This window comes from Ahaetulla prasina, chromosome 1 (assembly GCF_028640845.1).
Source record: "Ahaetulla prasina isolate Xishuangbanna chromosome 1, ASM2864084v1, whole genome shotgun sequence".
Taxonomy (NCBI): Eukaryota; Metazoa; Chordata; class Lepidosauria; order Squamata; family Colubridae; genus Ahaetulla; species Ahaetulla prasina.
In genome coordinates, this window is record NC_080539.1 from 263911568 (window position 1) to 263930159 (window position 18592).

The 18592-nt window shown below is 41.5% G+C and overlaps 1 protein-coding gene across 1 annotated transcript in view; it reads left to right on the forward strand.

Moving 5' to 3' along the window:
* The window catches only part of BRSK2 (BR serine/threonine kinase 2), a 495391-nt gene that overhangs the window by 347822 nt on the left and 128977 nt on the right, over positions 1 to 18592 (forward strand). The window contains exon 5 of the mRNA XM_058157640.1: positions 530 to 646. Within this exon, the coding sequence (XP_058013623.1) occupies positions 530 to 646 (117 nt within the window). The remainder of the gene's footprint in view (positions 1 to 529; positions 647 to 18592) is intronic.

Here is an 18592-nt window from a genome sequence, read left to right on the forward strand (position 1 = left end):
TTCATGATCTGTTTCTGTTGCTCCCTTCTGGGAGGAGGTTTTGAAATATTTTTAGCAGGACTACCAGATTCTGTAACAGCTTTGTTCCCTATGCCATCTGTCTGGTGAACTCACAAGATTCGTTTTTCTTACCAGGTACATGTATACATCCAAACTAGACTGTGTTGTTTCTCTTTGTCATATAATACATGTGTAATATATAATACATTTTATATGTATTATATTATTTATATATGTATATATATGCATAATTTTGTATTTATTTTGTCAGGTTTATGTAGTATATATTGGAGGTGGTAACCCTTTGACGGCTGTATGCAATGAAATTTCATTTTAATGTATGCCAATTAGTGTACATTCAAAGTGACAATAAAGCTATTATTCTATTCTATTCTATTCTATTCTATTCTATTCTATTCTATTCTATTCTATTCTATTCTATTCTATTCTATTCTATTCTTCTACTTTACTGTATGCAAAGAGAAGCAACTGCTTTGAATTAACACCTTTTTTGTTCCCCTCTTCACAGCCACAGGGATTTAAAACCAGAAAATCTACTACTGGATGAAAAGAACAATATCCGAATAGCAGACTTTGGAATGGCATCATTGCAAGTTGGGGACAGTTTACTTGAAACAAGCTGTGGGTAAGTTGTATTAAGAGCTTAAATCAATAAGCTAGAATGATATCCCAAAATCATGAGGCCATAAAGCATTTAGCCAATCAGTTGTAGAATAACTATACACTGGGAAGTAACAAAAAAAGAGCCACAATCTACATTTCTTTCCCCAAGAAATCTCTGATTGACCAACAGAGGAAACCAGATTCTGAACCAGACAATAGATCTGTAGGGTGATCCAACAAGAAATTGTAATGAGCGCATTAGTTCTTCAGGACTTTTTATTCCTCCTAAGAGAAATAGAGTCAGTCCTTGACTCGCAACCTTTCATTCAATAACTATTCAAAGTTACAACAGCGCTAAATGAGGGGGACTTACGATGTGTACATGGCGTTCTTCCATTGTAGCTTTTCCGCCGTCATGTGATTTTAATTATTTATTTAACATATTTATATAGTCGCCATCTTTTAACCAAATCTGGATGTTTCCAAAAGGAAAGCTAAAACAACATATAAAACTAAACAGATGATTCATTTATTTAAAGCATTTTGTCGTGTCCCACTCCTCCGCTGACGGCCGGGTCAGGGAAATCCGAATCAGGCTTGCCTCTGCAGCTCTGCCCAAAGTCCTAGCAAAGTCCTCAGAGCAGGCAGGAGACCAGTAAGTGACTTCAGCAAGATAAGTTCGACTTTGCCTGACTCAGAGACTGCCAGAAAGCAGATCCTTTATATAGGCCATGGGGTATGGCTCCATGACTCAGCACTCATTAAGGCCTGCCCCTCCCTTCCTTCTGTTGCCTCCGCCTATCCAATCTTCTGATGCGAGGGTCACTCCAATCAGCTGTTGTTGGAAGTAAACTTTCCTCAGGCTCACATGCTGTGGAGGAGGGGGAGGGGTCTAGCTACTCCGTTTGTCTGGGCATGGAGCCAGGGCTGGGGCCGGGGGATGCTCCCTCCTCTGCAGCCTGCTTGGGCATGGAGCCAGGGCTGGGACCGGGAGGTGCCCCCTCCTCTGCAGCTTGTCTGGGCATGGAGCCAGAACTGGGGCCGGGAGGCATACATTCCTCCGTGTTCGGGAGCAGATAAGCAGACCCCGGCTGCGGTGAGAGCGGACAATACACAACACATTTATATAGCTGCTCATCTTTTGTTTTTCCCAGCGAGGATAGTATAGTATAGTATGGAATGGAATGGGACAGGATGGGATGGGACAGGATGGGATGGGACAAATACCATAAAAGTTTTATTTTTAAATAAACCTTCCTTTTTATATTTAAAGATAGAATATATGCTGTGATGCGATCACCCTAACACTAACTTTTGAAAACATGCAGTTTAACTCTTGAAAACATCCCCCTAAAAATACCTACACTTGGAAAGTGGAACTGTTAAATATGCTATTAAAATGTTCCCAGATTTTAAAAAAAGTAATGTTTCTCTAAGTGTTTAGACTGTTTTAGAGATTCAATGACAGGTTTCTGTTCAATGGTGTATGGTTTTTCTATTTATGGAACCTTCTATATGCTGCCACCACCTACTGGAGAAAATAAATAACAACATTAGTGATTGTTATAATCCTTTAGGTTTAAGAAGCATTTGGCAAAGAAAAGTGTTTTTATGTGTCACAAATTTGGGGAATCTGAGAGACGTCAGAAAGATATATCAGCTCATTAAAAATTATCTTGACTTGAGATGGGTTATAAGTATCAATAAATAAAGCATATTTTCATTACTGATGTTCAGTTTATTTTTCTTAGCTGCACATTCTTAAATTGGAAGAAAGTTTGTGAAACAGAAATGGAGTGTGGAATCTGGGACTTGGATTTGTAGGATACTGCTAACTAATGCACATTTAAATTGCCCCTTCATTAGGGAAGCATTTTAAACTTCAGCTTTTTCCTTTATTATATGTAACATGACAGGGAAAAGCTGACATTGTCTGAATCACATTTCTGAATTTTGTCAGGAAGCAACTTCTGTGATCCTGCCCCCTGTTATGTGCCTTCTAAAAGGATTTAATGTATTTACTGTGCAAATAATTCAAAATTACCAATGGGTATGTGTGATTGCTAAGAAGAGAAGATATTAGCAGTTGGCTTTATTATTTTTGTTAGATGAGGTGGAAGGGATCTTAGTTGATCAATAATTGATGGTAGTTTAGAGCAGTGTTTCTCAACCTTGGCAACTTTAAAAGGTCTGGACTTCAACTCCCAGAATTCCCCAGCTATCCCCATGGAATTCTGGGAGTTGAAGTTCACACATCTTAAAGTTCCGAGGTTGAAATACACTGACTTAGAGAATAGGGCACAGTTATGATGGGACCAGTAAGGGAGAAGGAGTGGCCACTGACTTTGGATGTGTTCTATTACAAGGTCTCAATTCAGAAACAAGTAGAAATATGCTTCAGTTAACAACCTCTGCATATTGATATGGAACTTTAAAAAATTAAAAGAACACAAAGAAAACTGACTTTCATTTATGTTGTATTACAAAGCCTTCAAGTATCCTTGAGGTCATGAAGAGAATTAATATAGAAAAAGGGTCTTTCAGATCATGTATGTCCTTCACATTAGAGCATGGGCAACATGCAGTCCTCAGAGTCCTTTCAAAGCATATCCTTGAAATTTAGTTACAAACTGATAAAAAGCAGCAGCATGATATTCTGCTTTAGGTAGGATGACAGTAAAAAACCCCAAGTAAAATAAGTGGGTTAAGCCTCTATCAGCTTTAAACCCTCTCTTCAGCAGGATTTAACAGGGCTGAAAATTGCCCTTCCACTTCATCTGCTGATATGATTGCATCATCACATCTCCTGCAATCCTCAGTTACTGAAAAAGAAAGATTAAAAAAAAAACACTTGTGGCTGCAATGGAGTTGCTAGCCAGGCTGTGTGTAAATACATGGGATTCGTAAACTATAGAGCAGTGTTTCTCAACCTTGGCAGCTTTAATATACGTGGATTTCAAGTCCCCAGCCATCTACATAGAATTCTGGGAATTGAAGTCCACATATGTTAAAGTTGCCAAGGTTGAGAAACACTGCAGAAGTGGGTTTCAGCAGGTTCTGACAGTTCTGGAGAACCAGTAGCAGAAATTTTGAGTAGTTCGGAGAACCAGTAAATACCACCTCTGACTGGCCCCTCCCCCATCTATTCTCTGCCTCCTGAGTCCCAGCTGATTGGAAGGAAATGGGGATTTTACAGTATCCTTCCCCTGGAGTGGGGTGGGAATGGAGATTTTACAGTATCTTTCCCTTGCCACTCCCGCCAAGCCACGCCCACCAAGCCACACCCACAGAACCGGTAGTAACATTTTGAATCCCACCACTGAAACACTGCTGTAGAGCTTCCTTGCATTAAGAATTTCCTTTACCGTGTATATAATGTAGAAGCAATTGGTTTGTCAATCTGAATGGAAATGAAGGCTATTTGGAGGAAATGGTTGATTTACAAGACTACAAGTGGACTACTTTTCTGCCACTCTTTTTCTTCTGCTCAAAGGCCCCTTTGGGTCACCAGTCCAGTACAATTAATCAAATTGCTGGTGAGGGGAAGGAAAATTTATTTTTATTTATCCTGCTTCTAACATCCCACTGTTTTTTGGTGCTTTGAATTTGTTTGATTGGTGTTTAGAAATCAGGCTTTTGCTATCACCTAGAAAACCTTCACTGTCTCCTCTCCAACCTGCTGACCAAAGGATGAGAATCATGCCCTCTTTTATTCTTTTTTTTTCATGTTTATTGATTTATGTTGCAATTACTTTGGTGAGAGTCCCCCAGTCAGTGGTGAAATCCAATTTTTTTTGCTACCGATTCCGTGGACGTAGCTTAGTAGGCGTGGTGTGGCTTGATGGGCATGGTTTGGTGGCATTGCAGGGGAAGGATACTGCAAAATCTCCATTCCCACCCCACTTAGGGGCCAGTCAGAGATGGTGTTTGCTGGTTCTCTGAACTGCTCAAAATTTCCGCTACGGTTCTCCAGAACTTGTCAGAACTTGCTGGATTTCACCCCTGTCCCCAGAGTATTTGAGATTCAGGAGAAGGCATACAAATTTAATAAATTATTATTTTGAGAGTTGTAATCTAAGTGTATCCATGGGTTATTAAGTGAGGGGAAAACTTTCTTGAACATCATTTGGAGTAGTCCCTATTCTGGCACAGAATAATTCTCCTAAGACATATTTCATACTAGATCAGCTGTAAGTTAATGTCCTTTTTCAATATCCCCACTTCAAAAATTATATTCTCTGTCCGTCTTATTTATGGGGGAATCCCTTTTTTCAATTTTAGAACATCTTGTACATTTGCAGAAAAATACTTAGCAATTAATACAGTAGCTGGCATGTCAGCCCTCCTAAATCTCAGACAGCGAATAGGCAGTGCTGGAATTCAGCTGTTAGTGCCTGGAGCAGAAACAAAGGCTCATGTTGCTCTCTTCAAGTGCACTAATAAAGAAATCAGTGGAACAGAAGAGAAATGTGTGTCATAAACAAAACAGCAACTTTGCAAACCCTCGTTTGCAGATACACGTTAAGTGCAATCATTGGGCCTCTGTGTGAGCTATTACACTGCTTCATTAATTCTCTTGGCATGGGGCCCAGCTTGATTGACATTGAGACCTTCTGCTAGGCCTGGTAAGAGAGGAGGAATTTGCAATGCCATGCTATAAAACTGCAAAGATATATTTGGAGTGGAATCCTTTTCATCTAAGGTCTCTGGTAAATTATTGTTAGAGTTTGTCATATCATTTTGAGACTATCTGCAAATTGTTATTCTTTATGTCTGCCTCTTTAACAGACACTATTAATTCATTTCCATTCCTGGGTACAGCTCTGAAATTTCCATTAAATTGATTTATCACAGTTATTTACCAGCTACCCGACATTAGTAACAAGCTTATTGAAGGATGCATTTCCTGGTTATCAACATTAACTGACCTAGATTTTCCATTGTTTATATGGAGAGATTTTTAACATCCTATATGTATAATCTTTTTCCTCAATGTTCTCTGCTACCTTCTTATGACTTAATGTTATTAGAAACTCAATTTACTTTTTGTCAAGGTAATGCCCTGCTCTTGATCTGCGCTAAAGATATGTCCACAGGTATTAATGCTACTTTCACTGAAATTCAGTCTAACCTCTATATTAATTTTACTCTTCGAGGTAAATCCATTCCCCCACTCCCCTTTTGAATTTGCAGAAGGCTAAAAGCAGGCAAGTTCAGAAAATGTCAATGATCTAAACTGCAATAATTTCTTTGTCACTTTTTCGCAGTAGTGTAACTGTACCAGAATCATTGGAGACAGTGATAATAATTAATATTTCACCTTTTCAAATAGCATTAGTGCTGCTAGCTTCAATAATAGAATAGCTCAGAATGGAAATTTTCCACACCTTTTTAAAAAAATAACTACATTATTTAGAACTTACATGGCTGTCTGCCTTATATACAGTGTTCCTAGATGGCTCACAATAATATTAAATAAAAGCAGAATTAATAAAATAAACCAACCCTACAACAATGACACATATCCCGAGCAAATCACTGCAACATCTGATAGATTTCTCTCTGCTGGGCTCACTTTTATCTTAGCTGAATGCCTGGATGAAGAGCCAGATCTTAAGAGCCCTCTACAAAGCTAATATATGCAGAGTTGTGTAAAATTCATACACAGATTTGCAAACTGAACCTAAATTACCGAAAATATATTTTTATGGCAATCAGGAATCTTTCAAATATGCTGTCTGTTAATACTCTATTGTATTAGAGCACGGGTGTCAAACTCGATCGCGTCTCGTGACATATCACAACGTTTTTTGCCTTTGCGGAGCCAGGGTTAGGGATGGTCTACGTGTGATGTATCCAGACGGCTGGCCGCCATTTTGACACCCCTGTATTAGAGCCACCGAATTTACTTCCAAAATTTACTCATGTGAGGTCCCCTAAACAGTTGCTTTCTGGTTCCAAATATAAACACTATTCTAAAGGAATTTTTCTCTTCATGTATGCCCAATTTTTTTGATAAGTATTTTGTATTAAAAACTGAATGTTGGATTCCCGTGTACAGGTAGTCCTAGACCGATGATCACAATTGCACCCAAAATTCCTATTATTAAGTGAGATATTTGTTAAGTGAGTTTTGCCTCATTTTATGACCTTTCTTGCCACAGTTGTTGAGTGAATCACTGCAGTTGATAGGTTAGTAACCCAGTGGTTAAGTGAATCTGTCTTTCCCATTGACTGTTCTTGTCAGAAGGTCATAAAAGGTGATCAGATGACTTTGGGACACAGCAACAGTCATAAATATGAACCAGTTGCCAAGCATTTGAATTTTGATCACATGATCAAGGGGATGCTGCAATGGTCGTAACTTTGAAAAATGGTCGTAAGTCACATTTTTCAGAGCCGTTATAACTTTGAACAGTCACTAAATGAACTGTTGTAAGTCGAGGACTATCTGTAATGTAATAAATCATAACAGTCAATGTAGTATGACCATGGAATCTCATCATGTGGAGAGCTTGCCTTGGAAATGATCAAGCAAAGGCTAGTAAGATATCTGTCAAAGCACTTTCATTAGGATTCCTGAACTGAGGTAGGAATTGGAATTGGCGGCCTAATAGGTTCACCCCACTGCATGACTCTGTTACTTCATCTACATTAATTAAATATAGTTAATATGGTTATTCAGCTGTCATACAGTTAACAACTATTGCCTTCTGCCATATGAATAATTAGCGTTTATGAATGTCTTTGAAAGTCTTCAGGTGTTATATGTAGTTAATCTTTTAACATATTGGGGGGGGGTTTTCTCATGTTATACATATTTATAAGTTAATTGTGAAGGAGCTGGATTGGATGCAAGAGAATAGGTGTGGAAAAGTTCTCTTAGTAGCTATCAAAACAAAGCACTTAAAGATTTATGGTACTTTAAGTGATCTGCTGTATTGTGATATGTATTATGCATAAGTGTAGAGAATCATTTTTGCATGAATTCACTTGAAATAGGCTTTATTCAGAAAAGCTTATGATGTAATTCAGAAGTAGGGAACAATGGCCCCTTTATGATTTGTGAATTTCCACTCCCAAAATTCCTGAGCCACCATGCTGGCTCAGGAATTCTGGGAGGTGAAGTCTATAAGTCACAAAAAGGTCATCATTCTTCACTCTGGATTTAATTAAAGGGGCTAGTCTAAAAGTGTCAAAAATAACTTTCACTCTGAGCTTCTTTTGTGTATGTTTGTTTTGCTGCAAAAAAAAACCCCTACAACAACAATCTTCTAGGAATCTTTGTAACTGAGTAATTATCTTCTACTCTTCTTCCCACCTACCATCTGAAAGTTCAGATAGAGCAGTTATTGGTCTGTTGTTCTGTTCCCGCTTGTCTGATAGTAAGCAGTGGTGGGATTCAGCCAGTTCACAGTGGTTCAGGCGAACCGTTAGCTAACTTTCTGAGCAATTCAGCGAACCGGCTGTTGGAAGAAACATACTTTTGTTTTTCTCACCTTACAGAATTAATCCTGTCAGGAAGGCAGGAAGGAAACATTCTGGTGTGCCTGTGTTTCTAGCCTAATCCTTATATTTATTGCCCTGTTTAAGTGTTTTCAGAAACTGCCTATGCAGTTAAGCCTTGTTACATTGTAACAGCTAATGGTTCTTGACAGTACTCCCAGACTTTCTATAGCCTGAGCTCAGGGGTGAAATGCTCCTGGTTCGGATCAGATCGCCCGATTTGGTAGAGATGGTGGCGGGTGGTTCGGAGAACCGGTAGCAAAAATCCTTGCCCCCCCCATGCCCAGCTGAGCCACACAATCATCAGAGGTGGGTTTTTTTTACTTTTAAAAGTAAAAAAAAAAATTCTTTGGGTGAAAATTTTTTTTTCAATTTTTTTTCACCCAAAGAAAAAAAATTTCTTTGGGTGAAAAAATGCTTTTAAAAGTAGAAAAAAGCCTCTGATGATTGCGCAGCTCACTGGGATCATCAGAGGCTTTAAAAAGCATTTTTTCTACAACCTCTTTGGCCGAAGAGGTTGTAAAAAGTGCTTTTAAAAGGTTCTGACAATCAGGCAACTCAGCTGGTTCTGATGACCAGGCAACTCAGCTGGGATCGTCAGAACCTTTTAAAAGCATTTTTTACATTTTTTACCTCTTCAGCCGAAGAGGTTGTAGGAAAAATGCTTTTAAAAGTAAAAAAATGGTGGCCACGCCCACCCAGTCACATTACCGTCCTACCAAGCCACGCCTAGAGAACCAGTAGTAACAAATTTTACATTTCCTGACTTCTCCAGAGGGTTTTTTTATTAATCAGGGGCTTGACTTTCTTAAAGGGGAAGGGTTGTTTTAAGCTTTTTACACTGCTTTACTGATTTCTTGCACTGTCCTTTTGGGGTGTACTTCCAAGAGGCAGGATGCAAGCTTGGCACTCTGATTCTTTTACTGCCTTTCTGGAGGCATATGATCTTTCTAGAGGCATGTGATCTTTTCCTTAGGATATCTTGTGAAGTGAGTGAGACCAGCTGGTATCTTTAAGTGGTACAAATGGATCCAAGGATTGCTTCTCCTGGGTGGGAAAGGGTGCTTTGTCAGTTCACTGAGCATGGGAGTCTCTTGTCTATGGGGATTCTTCAGTCATCCAGATCATGGTGGTCCCAAAGGTGCTTTTTTCAAGAGGCAACTGAACTTTCTTAGTTTCCAGAAAGTCCACTTGCCTCTTGAAAAAGCACCTTTGGGAAAGGAGTCTCTTACATTGCTTTGGAGTGGCCAAGGCACATGATTGCCCACTGATAGTAAGATTTTTAAAAAAGGAGGTAGGGGTGTGGATCTTCCCTCCAATTCATTTTAGTTTAGTCATGATAATAAAGCTTAGTAACATGGCACCAGGCTTGAAGTCCATTTAGATATCTTTGGCATGTATTAATTTTATTGTGATCCTGACAAGCTTTAGTGGTCAGAGACTTGAACCTGGGTCCCCTATATACTTTGTTAATTTGTCTCTTTTCTGGGCATTTTGTAGCCCAAGTGTGCCCACCCACTTTCTGGAGAGCTTAAATGAACTCTCAGCTAAAGGGTTTCACTTTTTGAGCAAGAGTTGGCTGCTGATAGTTATCATTACATTTTAACTATTTTAATTCCTCAGGGTGCTGGGGCACCCTGCCTGATTTGTAACTCTGGGTTGCAGGTAATGCTGATGAAAAGGAAGATATTTAGACAGAATGGTTTAGGTTTCCATGATAGCTGTGACTGTCATTGATCTTCAGTGTGTTTTCCTCATTTCTAATCTAATGATTGGTATTTAGGGCAGCTTTTTGCAAGCAAAGAAGCTTTTTGTATTTTTGTACAGTAATCCTTGACTTACAACAGTTCATTTAGTGACCATTCAAAGTTACAATGGCACTGGAAAAAGTGACTTATAACCGTTTTTAACACCTACGACCATTGCAGCATCCCCACGGTCATGAGAGGCCGTGTAAGGCAAAGTGCCCCTCAATATGAGTGACATCAAGTTGGCCACGCCCACCCAGTCACATGACCACCCAGCCACGCTTACCAGGCCGGTCATTAGGGCAGAGAACCAGTGGTTAAATTATTTGATAATACCTGATAGTAAGCTGTTATGGTTTAAGCTTTTCACATATTGACAGTATACAGTATATCTCTTTGTATCGGTCAAACCTTAGTTGTAAAATGGTGACTCAGTCTATATCTGCTGATTGTACCAAAACATTGCTACTCAAGGCTGGGATCACGGGTTGTGCTTCTCCGCATTATAACTGTGTTCTTCTCAGAATATGCTCAGTAGTTTATTTCTAGCATTTCTGAACTGAAATCTCTAAGGTAATAAAATTGGATGTGTACCGTTGATAACCACGAACGGAGCGTCTAGTTAATTGTGCCAAGAAATCAAAAGGTTTGATGCTCCAGTGAAATAGATACCCTGCATTGATGCGGCATCAAAGTGGTAATTTGAAGCTTTCTCCATAGAAGTTAAAGATGTCCATCGTATCACTCACTAATATTGGTTTCTTAGATCACCCAGCTTTGATAGCTTCTGTAAGATCTTTAATATTCCCTTTATGCAGTTTCTCACTTAAAAACACAAAGATCATTCCATTTCTCCATTTAATGGCTTTATTTATTTATTTTCTTTACACGACTGGCCACATATGGCCACAAATGGTGCTGATGTGACTCCAGGATGCTGCAACCATTGTAAATAAATGCCAGTTTCCAAGCACCTGAATTTTTATGACATGGCCATGTGGGAGGCTGCATTGATAGTAAGTGCAAGGACCGGTCACAAGTCACTCTTTTCAGTGCTGTTGTAACTTTGAACAGTCACTAAAATAATGAATAGCTGTAAGTCATGGACCACCTATCCTGGAAACAAGGAATAGTTAAAGTAAGCAATAGACTGTCTATGAGCTGTTTCATTGATTTAATTTGCACTAACGGACAGCACATGGGGCTTTGCAATAAATTTTCCATTAGAAGAATTCTTGATTGCTCTCATTTTTCTGAGAAGGGGGAATAGTTATAAAAGTTATAAAAGATCCTGTCTACAAATAAATATGACAAAACCTTTAATCTTCTATATTTAAGGTTGGTTGGGAGATAGAGACTGCATTAGCAAACTGGAAAATTATCTTCTGAAGTATAGGGATAATTTGGCAGGTCTTGGCCTTTCTTCAAACTCCAAGGACAACCATGAGCAAATAGCAGAGAGTAAATGGAACTGGGGAATTGAAATAATGCAGCTTTTATTGGTTCAGATTTCTTCATTATCTCACTTGCCTGCCAGGCAAAGAAAAATCAAGGCAATTTAATTCTGAGAAGGCACTTCCATTTGTCCAGGAGCTGCTTCTCCACTGCAAGACATGTTTATGATGCTTTCTGTTGGTAGCTGAAGCCTCCTGGTTTATTACAATGGGAAATCCAGGGTCCTAAAAGAACTTCCTCTTCTGTTAACTTGCACTGTTTTAGTGCAAGTTCAGTTTACTAGAACCCCTATTCTAATAATGGGCTGTTCCTTCTCTTAATATGTACAGATTATCAGGTTTTAAAACAGGGATCAGCAAAGTTCTACTGGTCTGGGCTGCAGTCAGTGGTGGGATTCAAATAATTTAACAACCGGTTCTCTGCCCTAATGATTTCTTCCAACAACCAGTTCGCCAAACTGCTCAGAAAGTTAACAACCGGTTCTCCTGAAGTGGTGCGAACTGGCTGAATCCCACCACTGGCTGCAGTGGTTATGGATTTTAAAACGGCTTTTGGTAAAGCCTAAGAAAGGATTTGCATTCCTGTTGCCTGTTTGTTTACACTGGCAAACCAAAGGAAATTACCAGTTTGCGATTACCAGCACCAGATTACTGCCAATATTTATTGATGCAATTTATGGGGAATGGAGATCTCAGTAAGAGGCTACCTGCTGTAGGCTGCCCATTCCAGAATATCATCAAGAATATTATATTCAGTACTACTTTAGATAACTTTGAAGGGTCTTCAATTATTAATTCTTCCTCCCTTCCATACTAGGAATTGTTGTAAATAGTTTTTTAAAAAAAAACTCATAAATTTAACAAGTTGACGTCTATGTGAGGTTCAGTGGTGGGTTTCTACCAGTTCTACCTGCTTCAGGTGAACTGGTAGTGGTGCTGACAGGTGGCTTTGCCCACCTGCCCAGATGTTATCACGGACGTTGCTCACATGCGCGCGCTCACATTTGCGAACTGGTAGCAAAGGTAAGTGAATTCCACTACTAGTGAGGTCGGTCCATGACATTTTACTGCTTGAAGCAAAGATTAAAGCATAACATGTCTTCCTCCATTTTATGTATTAAAGGGACTAGAATCATAGTTTATCACTGATGATTGGACATCATGTCTCATAACATCTGTGGAGTAATGCCAGACAAACGTTGTATTGACAAATGTGTCCTTTAATAATGTTGCTTGGCTTAACTATCATAGCTCTTGAGGTAGCTGCCTCACTGGGTATAATAATAATAATAATAATAATAATAATAATAATAATAATAATAATAATAATAATAATAATAATAATAATAATAATAATAATAATAATAATATTTTAATTTGTATACCACCCTTCTCCCGAAGGACTCAGGGCGGTTTAAAGCCAGAATAAAATACAACAACAACACATACAATATTAAAAACAAACATTAAAAAACGTATTCAATTTGGCCGAATATTAAAATACGATCAACCCTTTAAAATTAATAAAGATTACAAACCCATAAAATCATCTAAAGATTTTAAAAAATCAAGCCAGTCCAGCAAGACGGAATAAATAAGTCTTAAGTTCACGGCAAAAGGTCCGAAGGTCAGGTAGTTGTCGAAGTCTAGGGGGAAGTTCGTTCCACAGGGTAGGAGCCCCCACAGAGAAGGCCCTTCCCCTGGGAGCCGCCAGCGGACATTGCTTGGCTGACGGTACCCTAAGGAGTCCCTCTCTGTGAGAACGCACAGGTCGCTGGGAGATAGAAGATGGCAGCAGACGGTCCCATAAGTAATCCGGTCCTAAGCCATGGAGCGCTTTAAAGGTGGTCACCAATACCTTGAAGCGCACCCGGAAGACAACAGGCAGCCAGTGCAGTCTGCGCAGGATGGGTGTTACATGGGAGCTCCGAACCGCTCCCTCTATCACCTGCGCAGCTGCATTCTGGACCAACTGGAGCCTCCGGGTGCTCTTCAAGGGGAGCCCCATGTAGAGAGCATTGCAGTAGTCCAAGCGAGAGGTAACAAGAGCATGAGTGACCGTGCATAAGGCATCCCGGTCCAGAAAGGGGCACAACTGGCGAATCAGGAGAACCTGATAAAAAGCTCTCCTGGAGACGGCCGTCAAATGATCTTCGAAAGACAACTGCCCATCCAGGAGCACGCCCAAGTTGCGCACCCTTTCCATCAGGGCCAATGACTCGCCCCCAACAGTCAGCTGCGGCTGCAGCTGACTGTACCGGGGTGCCGGCATCCACAGCCACTCCGTCTTGGAGGGATTAAGCTTGAGCCAGTTCCTCCCCATCCAGACCCGTACAGCTTCAAGACACCAGGACAGTACTTCGATGGCTTCGTTGGGGTGGCCTGGGGTGGAAAAATACAGCTGCGTATCATCAGCGTACAGTTGGTACCTCACCCCAAAGCCACTGATGATCTCACCGAGTGGCTTCATATAGATGTTGAACAGGAAAGGTGAGAGAATCGACCCCTGCGGCATCCCACACATGAGGTGCGTCGGGGTCGATCTCTGCCTCCCTGCCAACACCGTCTGCGTCCGGTCAGAGAGATAGGAGGAGAACCATCGATAAATGGTGCCTCCCACTCCCAAACTCCCCAGCCGGCGCAGCAGGATACCATGGTCGATGATATCAAAAGCCGCTGAGAGGTCTAATAGGACCAGGGCAGATGAATAACCCTTGTCCCTGGCCCTCCAGAGATCATCTACCAACGCAACCAAAGCCGTCTCCATACTGTAACTCCATACTGTAACCGGGTCGGAAGCCGGACTGGAATGGGTCTAGATAGACAGTTTCATCCAGGTACTGGGGTAGTTGACATGCCACCGCACTCTCTACAACCTTCGCCGTAAAGCGAAGGTTGGAGACCGGACGATAATTTCCTAAAACAGCTGGGTCCAGGGAGGGCTTCTTGAGGAGGGGTCTCACCACCGCCTCTTTCAAGGCAGCAGGAAAGACACCCTCCCGCAAGGAAGCATTTGTAATCCCCTGGAGCCAGCCTCGTGTCACCTCCTGCGTGGCCAGCACCAACCAGGAGGGGCACATGTGGTGGCATTCAACCTCCCCAGCAACCTGTCCATGTCCTTGGGAGTCACAGGGTCAAAACTATCCCAAACAGTCTCAACAAGACAAGTCTCGAACCTCTCGTCTGGATCTACCCAATTTTGATCCAAACCATCCCGAAGCTGAATGATTTTATCGTATAGATAACCGTTAAACTCCTCAGCACGTCCTTGTAATGGGTCCTCCCACCCCTCCTGTTAAAGGAGAGAGCGGGTCACCCAAAACAGGGCGGCCAGGCGGTTATCTGACGACGCAATGAGGGAGGAAATGTAAGAACACTTCGCATCCCTCAATGCACTAGGTAGGTCCTACTATAGGACCTAACTAATGTCCGGTCAGCCTCCGAACAGCTGGATCTCCAAGCGCTCTCTAGGCGTCTTCTCCAGCGTTTCATCTCCCTCAGCTCCTCGGAGAACCAAGGAGCTGGTTGAGACCTACGCCGGGTCAGAGGCCGCAAAGGCACGACACGGTCCAAAGCTCCAGCCGCGGCCTGTTCCCAGGCCGCGACTAGTTCTTCAGCCGTGCCGCGAGCCAGATTCTCGGGAACCGGCCCAAACTCCGTCAGGAACCTCTCTGGGTCCATCAGGCACCTGGGACAGAACCAATGTATTGGTTCCGTCTCCCTGCGGTGGTGAGTAGCGGTCCGAAAGTCCAGACAAAGAAGAGAATGATCTGACCATGACAAAGGCTCGATAACTAAATCATTTAAAATCAGATCATTCGACCACTGGCCAGAGATAAAAATCAGATCTAGGGTGCCTCCCCCGATGTGGGTAGGGCCGTCCACTAATTGAGTCAGGTCCATGGCCATCATGGAAGCCATGAACTCCCAAGCCGTCGAGGATGCCACGCCAGTTGATGGCAAGTTGAAATCCCCCATGACCAACAGTCTAGGGGTTTCAACTGCCAACCCGGCCAGCAACTCCAACAGCTCGGGCAGGGCTGTTGTCACGCAGCAAGGAGCCAGGTACGTGATCAACAAGCCCACCTGAGTCCTACGACCCCACTTCACATAGAGGGATTCACAACCAGCTATCTGAGGCACAGTGGTCTCCCTCGGTTCCAGGCTTTCCTTAATAATAACTGCCACCCCGCCACCCCTACCTTGGGCCCTCGGTTGATGGAATGCTCGGAAACCTGGTGGGCACATCTCCACTAGGGGGACCCCCCCTTCCTTGCCCAACCAGGTCTCCGTAATGCCCATAACGTCCGTGGTCCCCTCCTGAATTAGATCTGAGATCAGGGGGGCTTTGTTAACCATGGACCTTGCATTGCATAACATCAGCCGGAGGCCCAAGTCCCGAGTACTCTGGCCACCTGGGGAACGGGAAAAATCAGGGGGGCCGGAGCATGCAATCGCTCTTAAATAGCGAGGGTGCACTCCCAAAACCTGATGTGCCCCCCCCCTTCCGCCATATCTGCCTCTCCCACTTACCATGTCAATAGCACAACCCTGATAAACTGGAACGAAACCTTCCCCCACCATCTTCGGACCTGACTTAATGCCGTGAACGCACATTGGACTTGGCTCCCTCCCCAACGGGTTTCCCCCCCACCCATTCTTCCCCTCCCCCCCACCCCAAACCCGTCAATTCCCACCCTCCCCTTAAAATTCCCATTAAAACTCCCCTTAAAAAATCGATTAAAACAGTTAATTAAAAATCCCCTAAGTCTCCTATTTTTGGCATGCCACCTCTCGGGGTTCCAAAACCCGTCCTCAAGGTGGGCCCTCAATAATGTGGGGGGCCAAACCCGCGAGAGAGGGGAATCTCGCAGGGCAAGAAGGTCAGCCGCTGTAAATGTCCGCATAACAGAAGTTCGGCAAGCAGACCCATCCTGGACCAGTCAAGATGGTAAATGACAACGCCAGCAATTCCGGGTGAGAAACAGTCTAGGAATAGTTCTTAGGCGGTAGATGGACAAAACCGCTATGTTCAGTCAGTTCACCAACCCTTCATATACAATCCAGGGGTGGTCTGTGGAAGAAGGGGGAGGGAAAAGATGGAGTGACAATGACACTGCCAGGATTGTCCAGGACCGTCCTCAATTCCCCCAACTGGGGAAAGGGGTCCCCTTAAAGGGGTCCCCTTTAATAGCCGACAGACCATTATTACCTTTATTAACTTCTCATAAAAAGTATAGTGTGGACATGCTTTTACAATCAGTTTGACTTGTCTCTTCTGGATGTTCATCTCCAGAAACTTTGCTTATTTAGTTTATTCTGAATCTGTGAACGTGGCATATATTTTTCTCTCCGTTTCTCATATGAAGGCTGTTATCTATCCTTAGCTCTACTTATTTATAAAACAGGAGTTCACATGTATGCACACGCAACATCCATATGTATGAATTTGAATGATAATAAAATACTAGGTTCGTTTAAATGGTGTGCTCATTTAATTGTATGCTGAACTAGACATAGGGGAGTTAGAACTGAAGAAGTTTCTTAGATAAGAAGCAAAATGTTTTCAAAGGAAAAGGAAGAAAATCTAGTTGTCTTTTATTATTTAATTATGTTGAATTGATCTTCTGAAGCATATGAGGGTATTTTTGCCCCTTTTTATTGTGTTGTTATAAATTGTAATACAATACATTATATTGTTTCAAGACAATTATATTTGTACAGCGCTAATTAGAGCTATTAACATGCTATTGTTTTGATAATTTGGGGTATTGGCAACAGAGAAAAGATATATTCTATCAATATTAGTTACAATTTAGGATATTGATATTACAAGCATAAAATTAACTGACCTTTTCATACAAAATTCAGTACACTATAACATTTGAAAGAAGAATCTGCTGCAGAAACTGATTTTTCTTTAGCTCGTATAAATTTGTCACCTTTTAGCATAAAGGGAAATATTGATTTCTATGTCAGAGATTCTATGGCATGTAAGGGGAGACAAAGGATAAGAAGAGAAAAAAGAGAAAATAAATTATAGCTGATATGTTTAAGTGTTTTCAGAGAAAATTAGTTTACTTTGTGGCTGATTTGGATTTCTTGGAAATTTTTTTAATTATTTTTTTTATTTGCATTTATATCCCGCCCTTCTCTGAAGACTCAGGGCGGCTTACACTATGTTAGCAATAGTCTTCATCCTATTTGTATATTTATATACAAAGTCAACGTATTGCCCCCAACAATCTGGGTCTTCATTTTACCTGCCTTATAAAGGATGGAAGGCTGAGTCAACCTTGACTCAATTTGTTGTTGTTAATTGCGAAGTCGTGTCCGACCCATCGCGACCCCATGGACAACGTTCCTCCAGGCCTTCCTGTCCTCTACCATCCTCTGGAGTCCATTTAAACTCATGCCTACTGCTTCAGTGACTCCATCGAGCCACCTCGTTCTCTGTCGTCCCCTTCTTCTTTTGCCCTCAATCTTTCCCAGCATTAGGCTCTTCTCCTGTGAGTCCTTCTTTCTCATTAGGTGGCCAAAGTATTTCAGTTTCATCTTCAGGATCTGGCCTTCTAAAGAGCAGTCAGGGTTGATCTCCTCTAGAACTGACTTGTTTGTTCGCCTTGCAGTCCAAGGGACTCACAGGAGTCTTCTCCAGCACCAGAGTTCAAAGGCCTCAATTGTTTGGTGCTCAGCCTTTCTTATGGTCCAACCTTCACAGCCATACATTGCAACTGGGAAAACCATAGCTTTGACTATACGCACTTTTGTTGGCAGGGTGATGTCTCTGCTTTTTACAAAGCTTCAATTTATGAGTCAAAAACCAAGAACAATTAGCATTTATGCAGATTTACTGTGAGGGCTCCTATCAATTCAGTTAGAGAAGAAAAAGCAAATTCATGAATATTAGATACATTAGATGCACAAACTCTTTTATGTAGCAGACTTTCCTAAAAAGTTGTGCCCCCTGTCAATTGATTGAAGGGATACTTTTTCTTTTCAATAATGAAATCACTACAAATTATAAAAAGAGAGAGCTTTCTTTGCTCCCTCGTTTCAGTTACTCTCTTGGAAATTAGCTTTCCTTATCTTTATATATTTAGTTGTTTATTTCACATACTTATAGTTACTTGCATTCTTTTACCATAATATAGAAAAATAGACTTATAGAAATTGCTGAACTAAATCTTTACACACTAAACCTGATGTGGGTTGATAAGAGAGCTTTAAATTTACATAAAGTTAAGACTTTAAATAAGC